General features: G+C 37.0%; 1 protein-coding gene across 2 annotated transcripts in view; it reads right to left on the reverse strand.

Moving 5' to 3' along the window:
- Nucleotides 1-780: 780 nt before the first annotated feature.
- Nucleotides 781-10,352, reverse strand: part of RAB11FIP2 (RAB11 family interacting protein 2) — a 51,236-nt gene continuing 41,664 nt past the window's right edge. The window contains exon 5 of one of the 2 annotated variants that reach the window (XM_089510020.1): nt 781-9,760. In XM_089510020.1, the coding sequence (XP_089366146.1) occupies nt 9,533-9,760 (228 nt within the window). In that variant the 3' untranslated portion in view covers nt 781-9,532. The remainder of the gene's footprint in view (nt 9,761-10,352) is intronic. The other variant, XR_016280059.1, reaches the window with a different exon arrangement.

Below are 10,352 nucleotides of genomic sequence, written 5' to 3' on the forward strand. Positions count from 1 at the left end.
AATCGTTCCAAGTCTTTGCCATTTTCTACTAGTAGTATGGTGTCATCTGGCTATCATAGATGGTTGATATTCGTTCCTCCAATTTTTACATCATCCTCTGAGTCTAAATCTGTTCTATGTTTGGTATTTTCTATATAAACGTTGAATAAATAGGGTGATAGAATGCAGCCTTGCTTAACCCCTTTTCTGACTGGAAACCATTATGTTTTTCCATATTCAGAACAATATCCCTCCATAATTTGCTAAGGCCTCAGTTGGAGGGGGATCACATATGCCAGCCTTACCACATTACCTCATGTGATATGGGAAGAAAGACAGCTGTCCACAAATGGCCAATCTGGACCCATCCCCTGTACAAAATAATTCTTAGCAAACACACTGATATATAACAGAGGGTCTTTTCACACGTATGCCAAATAAAGGGCTCCAATAGCATATGTAGCCACACCACCTCTTTCTCTGTCCCTTGTTTATTTAATGCATAGGGATTGTTCACTGTTTTTGGTAGTTCAGTTTTTCTTGTATCACATTTCTGGCATACAAGGGAGATATTATGAAGGAGTAGAAGAAATGGATAAGGAAGTATGTATTTCAGGATTCCATGGGATATTACCACAGCAGTTAAAGTGGAATGATGATGTGGTTAATGTGAACGGACCCATGTTGTGTTCCACAGAACTACTACTGATGATCAGTTTTACAAAGGGAAAAGCAAAACAAAGTATGCTACTGAACACATTCTAGTTTAATAACAGAACTTTATTTTAAAGGCAGGGAAGCAGCCATAGAGCATGTGTTTGGCTGTGTGTGTATATGTGTGTATTAACTCTTTCCACGTGAATGTTTCTCAATATAGATTAGTTACCATAATCCTGGAACTGCTATAAACAATGAGGAAAGATACAATAACCAATTAATTTTGCAAGTGCAGATAGATCTTTGTTACATCAGCACTGTTCTTCTTATATTAACCTTAACAAACTGGTTTCCAAAATTATTATTTTTTATATTCCACTTTTCCTCAAAACAAGTCCATAGTGGCTGAAATTGTTATATAATAATCACCATGTTTCTATTGTGAAAGGGTTACTTTATATCATTTTATGCACTCCATATTGGAACAACAAAACTCTAATAAATAAAGCAGTATTTCAGATGGTTTAAGTATAAAATAGTGCAAAATTTTGTCCACAGACTACTTTGGGAAGTGCCCCCCCCCCCCCAATATGTATGCACTGCAGGTGAAAGCAATTGTTTGCTAGATTAATCCTCTACAATTATATATTGGATTACCATGCTTTTTTTAGTAGTAAAATGGCTGAACTACTGATAACCAATTCACATCCAGCTAAAGTAGTTTTCTGTTTTGTATTTTCTGCCTTGCTATAGAACTAATACATTGACTTCACCACAGTACAAGGAGAACATAGTTTTTTCTAATGCTATTGTTAGGGGTTCTTGTATAAATGGCATGATATTCATTAATGAGACCCTTTGAAGTTACCTCTAAAGGTGTCCTGGGGAGTCAATTTTCAAGGAATTCCTAATGGAAACTGCAGATATCTGAGAATGAGGCCCACATCACCTTAACAAGGCCTGCATGAATCATTTAGAGGAGGAGGTGACATGACACGTTGCAGTGTTTTTCCTTGTTAAAGCTATTGGCACCATGCGACAGGCACCTACGTGGGACAACAATAGAAGCAATCTGGTCTGCCACAGTCAGCCTGTGACACCAGATTTCTTAAGACATTCCCTGCTGATATTGGTTAGTTTAATCCCTAAAGATTTAGAGAAGTGTCTCAGAGACATAGAAAATGGGAGGTGACAGCAGGCTGAAGCAATCCATTTGCCTTGACATATGTCTGACAGCCAGCCCTTGGTTGCTAACCCATCTGCTAAACTTTTAAACATTTGCTGCTGTTGTTGCATGAAATCATAGTACAGTGGACCCTTGTTATACGCTGGGGTTTGGTTCCAAGATCCCCCATGGATAACAAAATCCGTGGATGCTCAAGTTCCATTAAATATAATGACATAGCAAAATGGTGTCCCTTATAAAAATGGAAAATCAAGGTTTGATATTTGAAATGTATACTTTTTTTGTACATTTTCAAACCGTGGATGCTTGAATCCATGTATAAAAAATCCGTATATAAGAAGGGCCGACTGTAGTCCAGGACAGATTCCTCTCCGCAGCATAGCAAAACAATGCTTAAGCATACAGAGGTGAGCATGTGTGCCCAGGAAATGGTTTCAAAACCAACTTCCATAATATCAGTAACTACTGGTCTTTACAGAGCCAGAGAAGAACTAGAAGGTACTCAAAGGGGCATGCCTTCTTCTCAAATGATCAAAAGGCATCTCTTAAATGTCTGGTAGTTTCAAAGCCATTTGAGCATGGAAGAAAATTAGGAGCCCCTTGGTGAGTATTTCTACAGTGCTAGACTTGCTCCTTCTGTTCTTTTAGTAGATTGGAAAAGCAAATAAGACGAAGAAAAAAAAATCAGAAATCAGGAAAAGGAGGAAAGCTCAAACATAATTTGGAGGGTTAAGAGGAAGGCTTTAGGGATTAAACTAACACTGAATAAGCTAAGGGAGAAAGCAAAAGTTATAGAGAAAATAAAAATGGAAGCATAGAGATTAAGAAAAAGGGAAGTTTGATGGGGATACAGCCATATATCCAAATGGAGTCTGCCATTCTACTTGTACCCATAGAAAGCTACTTTCAAAAATATCCCATGAGTATTATTAATGTTTTGAACAGATTTGGGAGGGGGGAATCAGACAGCTTGAACTACTGGAACAAGCATAAACCTGAGAAGGACATAGAAAGTAACAGCAAGATGTAAGATGTTTAAATCCAAATGTTATTCCCAACTAGAGTACATCCACTGAATGAATGGGGTTTATGTATGTACTACCCTGCTGTACAACAGTTGGTTAAAGGATTTACTAAAGCTGGGGCTACCTAATGGATGTTGGGCAGCTGTCCCACTGATTAAGGATGAGTAAATGTACGAATTTTAGTTTTGACCTCTATTTGTACCAATTTGAGAATGCAGCAAAATCCTCTTTTTAAACATGCATGAAAACTTGTATATCTAGAGTGGGCACTTGTATACATTTTTGTTATCTTGAGTGGACACTTTTAAAAACTCTCCCAATACATTTTTTGTATGTACAAATATAGACATTTTTTTTGTGTTCACTCTTCTTGATATTTATTTATTTATTTATTCTATTTATTTGTATCCCACTCTTTTCCCAGGGCTGGGACTCAGAGCAGCTTCACAGCATTAAAAACAGTACAATTGAAAACATTTTAAAAAGTACATTAAAAGGAATAAAATTATTACGGAATTAAAACAGATAGTTATTAAAATAATAAAACATATTTTAAAAAGATAAAACTATATATATATATAGATAGATAGATAGATAGATAGAGATATAGATATAGAAAAAAATGTATCATTTTTAAAAAATGATCCAATATCCCAGCCTGTCCTTATAGCAATTCCTTAAATGCTTGTGAGAACAGGTAGGTCTTCACCTGGCGGCGGAAGGCCATCAAGGAGGGAGCCATTCTGATCTCCCTGGGCAGGGCGTTCCAGAATCTAGGGCCAGCCACCTAGAAGGCCCTCTCTCGCGTCCCCACCAACCGTGTTTGTGATAGTGTTGGGATGGAGAGAAGGGCCTCTCCAGAGGATCTCAGAGTCCGAACCAGTTCATACCAGGAGAACTGGTCTGCCAAATAGTGTGGACCTGAGCTATGTAGGGCTTTATAGGTAATAACCAGTACCTTGAATTGTGCCCGGAAACAAACTGGCAGCTAATGAAGTTGTTTCAGGGACGTTGTATGGCCTTTGTAATATGCCCGTTAACATGCCTGGCAGCAGGTCTTTGAACACTTTTCAAAGGCAGCCCCATGTAGAGCTCATTACAATAGTCCAAATGGCATGTACCACCGTGGCCAGATCTGGCTTCTCATGGAACAGGCGCAGCTGGAACACAAGTTTTAAATGTGCGGAAGCACTCCTGGTCACAGCAGAGACCTGGGCCTCCAGTTTCAAAGCTGAGTCCAAGAGTACCCCCAAACTGCGAACCTGTGTCTTCAGGAGGAGTGTGACCCCATCTAACACAGGCTGGATCCCTATTCCCAGATCTCCCTTCCAACTGACCAGGAACACCTGTCTTGTCTGGACTGAGTGTCAACTTGTTTGCCCTCATCCAGTCCATTACTGAAAACAGACATGGGTTTAGGACTAGGACAGCCTCCTTGGATTGAGGTGGGAAGGAGTAGTAGAATTGAGTGTCATCTGCATATTAATGACACCGCACCTTAAAACTCCAGACAACCTCTCCCAGTGGTTTCATGTATATGCTAATATAAACTTTAATAAAACTTTAATTTATATCCCGCTTTTTGTTACCACAATCAAAGTGGCGTACAACCTTTTAAAAATATACAATATATACTGCTAATATACCTGTGGTTTGATATTAGTCCCATCAGTGCTTCTGAAGAAGTGGATTAAAACAATGAAAGTGCATGCTGAAATACATAAGTTAATTTGAAAGGTGCTGCCAGATTCCTCCTCCTTCCCCTTTTTCTTACTCTTGTTTTAAAGGATTCACATAATCAGTTACTATTCTCTTCACCAAGACCATCTTTCTTACAAAATTACTGCCTATGAACATTTTTGCCAGCTTACAGCAGAGAAGACAAGTGCATACGTTATATCTAAAGATCCTGGATTGGTTATACCACCCAGTAATATGACGGCGGCTATTGCAAATGACCATATATTATTTTTTTAGCAGTACAATCAACATATATGGGAAACTCTGACATAATGTTTAAAATCTTGCTGTCTTTCTAAAATAGTAGAAATAAAAACCACATGGTTGAAATACACAGTGGCAATTTATTTGTGCTTGGCATGCAACAATTACTGGGGGGGGGGGGGGGATCTAAAATTAAGATTACAATTTTTGATCAAATAAAAAGTGTTTAAGCCTACAACTGATTATTCATGCATTTAATCATTCTACACAGACAAGTGTCACAAGTTGTGACTTTCAATTTTTTTCTTTAAAAAAAGTACAAATGAGTCACTGAACAAAAACAAATGGACCCTCTTTTGTCCAAGACATAGTATACAACACTATAATCCATAGCATTTTTATCATAACAAATATACATGATCTGGAACCATCTATATAGTATATACTACAGACAAAAATCTTAAAGATTAAATGAGGGCCAATAACAATTCAGGCAAAGGTACCTCACTAAACATAAATTGATCAGAAAACCTTACAAAAAAGTCAATGAATTAAAGTGCTATAGCTGTTGCATACTAAATACTGCCAGCAAATTTACTTTAGAATCATTGGGGATGTATAAAAGGGAATTTAGGAGTGCAACCCATGCTACTGCACAACTTCATTATGTTCAGTCCTTAGAACATTTAGATTTTAATTTTTGTAGCAGAACTTACAACAGACCGTTTGATCTGGCAGTGCTGTGATCCTTCTTCATTTGCTTTGAGAGCAAAGATTTGAAACAGATCAACATACTTCAGAATGTACGTACATTTTCATTTACTTCTACAACTGTTTGGGGGAGAAAAAGAGTTCAGCCTATAGAGAGAGCCTTTGTTTACATTACATTTCTAAAAGAGATAGTTGTAAATTTAATTTCAGTACAGCCATACATATATTTTAAGACATATGCATCCACTCTTCTAAGAATCTAATCAAGCTAAGAGTTTGAGGTGGAAAACAACTCATCATTAAAATGCTTAAATGAAAATATGATCTTATTGATAACACCTACAAATGCAAGAAAATATTTTCATAGCTGGGATAATATAACTAATACTTGATTTAGAATCACCCACAGTAGACAAGTTAGGTAAAATCTATGGATAGTTAAGTATAATTTATGGATTATTCTACATTATTTCATAAGTGATAATCAAATTCAACATAATACTTTTTAAATTCAGCAGCAAAAATAAACACAGTATTAAGCATTCTTATGATAATGTAGACCCACTGAATCAATGGCATTTACCTGAATGTTGACTTACCATTCAATATATGATTCGGGTCTACTCTATTTGGAACTAGCCAACAGGACTGAGGCCACACACCTTTTACTAGAAATGAATTTTGCATGTTTTATACAAAGTATTACCCATTTTTTTTTTCATGTTTGCTGGTGTTTTTTCCAAACGAAACAGAGTAACTATGACTGCCAATAAATCCTTCATGCTACTTTTCCAACAAGTAAGATAGACAAAAATGTGTGAGGTATGTACATTCCCCATAATGTCCACCTAAGAAATGAGGAATACATGGATTGGGAGAATGGCTCTGAAGCACCTAAATTTTCATAGCCAAAACAATGTAGCAGGCTACTTACAGAATATTCTTGGAGAGAAAACAATGAATATTGTGTAAGGTTTCAAGAGAATCACAGAATCTGAAGATACACTAATCTTCAAATGTCATCTCACCACTAAGGAACTACAGACACAACTACCTTGCTATCAGTGATTCTGTACTATACTATGTCAAGAAGTATTTTAAGACCCTGATCAGAGAATATAGAGAATTTATTTTGAGCAATCACTTTTATACCCAAATTATGAAGCTTTTTGTTATTTGTAAACATTGCATTATGCCTATTTTAGTTATGATACCTTTTCTGACATACCTATTTTCTTCTTTGCAGTTAAATACTGAAAATGAAAGAGTGCTTAAATTCACTTACAGATCAAATAAAACATAGGACCAGAAAGCACATGAAAGTGCTTTATAAAATGCTCAGCTAAAGTTCTTATTAACTCTGTGGCATATGTCAAAAGTTTTACAGCCAAGCATTTTGATCTTTCACATTAAGATTCTAAAAGACGTAATTCAAAAAGTGGTAGATATTAAAGTTCATAACAATATGAGCTTAGAATTCTGTGGTTTATGCTCTTCTGTTGTACTTGAGGAACATTCATTGAAGATGCACGATGAACTCGTATACAATGGAAGTTCAAATTAAACATCAATGGCCCAGTAGTTTCCAATATCATGTGTGGAAGTCATTAACTGTGGTACTATGAAACATCTGAAAGCTTTATACAGGCAATACTTTTCAAAAACACATTTTTGTATAAACAATGAAGGTAAACATCTACTTCAAATGCAGTAGTTAACCTTAAAACAAAAGGAATAGCGCTGACTGTAAGCTATTCAGTCGAATAGATTAGACTGTTATCATTTGGCACTCAGATATGACAGAATACAATGAAAGCATGGCGACTTGAAGTATGTGTGTGAGGGGCAATCCTTCATGTTCTGAGACACAGTACCAGTTCTTAAATTACTAACATTTATTCATGTAATAGGGTCCACCAAACTACAGAGAAAATTGATGGAAACCCAATGAAACAAAATGCATCTTGACATATGGCATATTACCCTGTATAATATGGCTGAGGGTTTTTAAGAATATGGTCATTCCTGCCCCACTATTGTTTAAAAACAGTTCTGCCCTATTGTATTATAATTATAAGAATTTTAATTAAGAACAATGTTCTTGGCATATTAAAAAAAATTATTTAATACCCTTATAACTGGAAGAAAAGGAGGAAATTGGCCTAAAACAGATGGGCAGAAAGCAATGGCTTCAGGCCGTGTTGGGGTGTAGCGTGCAGATAACACACAACCCTGGATTGGACAGACGCTGCTCTGGGGGTCACCTAAGGCAGCCCAAAGCCAGCCACAAAAGCAGAGGCAAAAGGTTGCTCCTTGTTTGAGGCTCACTTAAGGGGCAAAACAGAACGCTCTGAAGGAGCAGCTCTGCGCTGCCCCTTTGCTCGCTGGATTGCGACTGCGGCAACCACACGCTGTGGCCCCAGTCCGGTGTTTTTCTGCCTCCCCAAAAGGGGCAAAATGCTGCTACTTTTAGGAATGGAAAAAAAGCCACCCTTGCCATGGCAGTGGCACTTTTTGGCACTCCTTTTGGCATGCGGTGTATAATGGCTGCCCACTGGCTGGTCGGCAGGACGGTGGTTTGGGGGTGGAGTCGAGACATGTGGCGGGTGGCCGCCATGTCCACACTCCACCCCTCCAGCCCTTTTAGCTGGTCTGTACTGCACCTAGGACTGCACCAGTGGCCGGGTTCGGGACTGCATTGTCTGGTTGCTGAGGTACCAGGCCGATTGGGGGCTGGAGCCAACTGTTCAGTTTTACTCTTCAGAAAAATTTCAATGTGCAAGCTTGGAAAAAAATGCCCATTAAATAGGAGACAAATGTATGAAAATCTGAACCTGCCCATTCTAAAGTAAAAAGCCCTGTTTAGCACCCCATCTATCATGTTGAAACCTACTTTGCACCAAACATCCTGCTTAAAGTCTTACATAAAACAAATTAAAACAACATTTTGATCACTCTTATAGTAAACAATATTTTCTTTATGGCAGTGTTTTCCATTGCATTTTGCCACTTTGAAATAGATGCACAACACTATACACAAATATTACCTCATTACAGTCATGCATAATCAATTATATCTGCCACTCTCAAATGAATGACAATATTTGAATTTGAAACAGAATATAGGATTGAAAACCCTCAACAGCTCCCTAATTTAATTAAAAACAACAACACTCAATCATCTAGATAGGTAAAAGCACATTCACATTTCCATTTCCTGACTCAAACTGGCAAAAGCCAAGGAAATATGTATATGCCTGACATGCTAATTCTTCAGAATATTATGTCTCCTTCTGCCTCATCATCTCCTAATTTATATAGACTTTAGGTAAATGAGGTATTAACTCATCATTTTCTTCTGTTTACTTAAAGTATACTTCTATGCTTAAGCAAGTAGTATGCTATAACCCTATACAGTATATCCAGATATTTTCATATCCGTAACAATGGATACCAGTTCACAAACCCGCATTTCTTAAAGAGCATAAAGGTAACTGTTCAAACACACTCCATTCTAGAACCAATACTGCCAACATCTTTATGCAAGAACATTATATGATGCTTCCACTTAATATGTATCTATTGGTGATTCCTAGTTATGGAATCTCAACAATAAAATCCTACATTATCCCATTTTCCTTCATGTTCATAATTGCAAAACACATCCTGCTTGTGCGCATCCACTCTGACAGCATGCCATAACATCAAAGAGATTGACTGAAGTACAAAATAAATATTCAAGTAAGAGTATGGGACTGTAGCTCTATAGTGTACAAAGTAACTACAATATTTTTTTAAAAAAATCAGAACACACTTGCATGTAAATGTTTAAGTTATAGGGAGTGTTTCAAAGCAACTGGAACTAATATTTTACTTTTATACAGTTCATGTACAGATTGGCAGTTCTGGCAATACCAATTGATATCTGGAGCAAAATTTTCAAGAAGGAAAGAGAGAAAAAGAGAAATTGTGTCGAAACACTCCAATAGTTGCTCTAACGAAAGAAACAACATGGAATATTGACATTACTTTAGCTTTTTGCAAATTTGCCAGCTCTTCGAGAAGGTTCATATGGCACTCGGAGAATACTGGGTGTTTCTTCCATTACTCGTACAAGAAGATTGTCAATATAGTCTTCAAGTTCACGAATATGAGTGTCCTTCTTCTTAAGTTGTTCTTTGTGTTTCACTAATTCCTGTAAGATCTCTTCATATGTAAGATTACGGTATCCTGAGGCTGCATCAAAAGGATTTCCTTCCTAGAAAATATATATAAAAAGTTACAGAACATTAATGGTGCAGTACCAAGAAAACCAAGTATGAATCAGAAACCTAAAATATCAATTTTTTTTACTCCACATCAACAGGTCATAATTGTAACATCATACAGAAATAAAGAGGTACAAAAGGGAAAATACTTGTGGTACTGACCTTGGACAAGTTGTTTATCAGTTTCAGATATTTTGTACCTACATGAGTCATTTAGTCAAATGTCTGTATACACATTGGAAATGCGTTCTGATTGTGCTGAAGAGTCATTGCTGGCTTAAAGTTATGATTATTTGTGTAACCTACTTCCTGGTCCCATCCCCATCCCAGTCATAGGACATCAGACAGAAATGCATCAGGCATTGCTCCTCCAACTATTATGCTCATAGGGCTCAAGGGCAACATTCAATGGTTCACAAACTTTATGAACTAGTGAGCAGCTTTAGCAAAATTCCCAGTTCTTATCTCTTACTGATACAAAGGAATACTAAACAAGCATCAGAAGGTAGTTCTACTGGCTCTTTACAATACAGCTCCATTACTAGAAATATTTTCCCAATATTGAAAATGCTTTTCTAGAGT

The sequence above is a fragment of the Sceloporus occidentalis genome, unplaced genomic scaffold, assembly GCF_023333645.1.
Source record: "Sceloporus occidentalis isolate IW3139 unplaced genomic scaffold, rSceOcc1.0.p SCAF_2, whole genome shotgun sequence".
In the NCBI taxonomy this organism is placed as follows: Eukaryota; Metazoa; Chordata; class Lepidosauria; order Squamata; family Phrynosomatidae; genus Sceloporus; species Sceloporus occidentalis.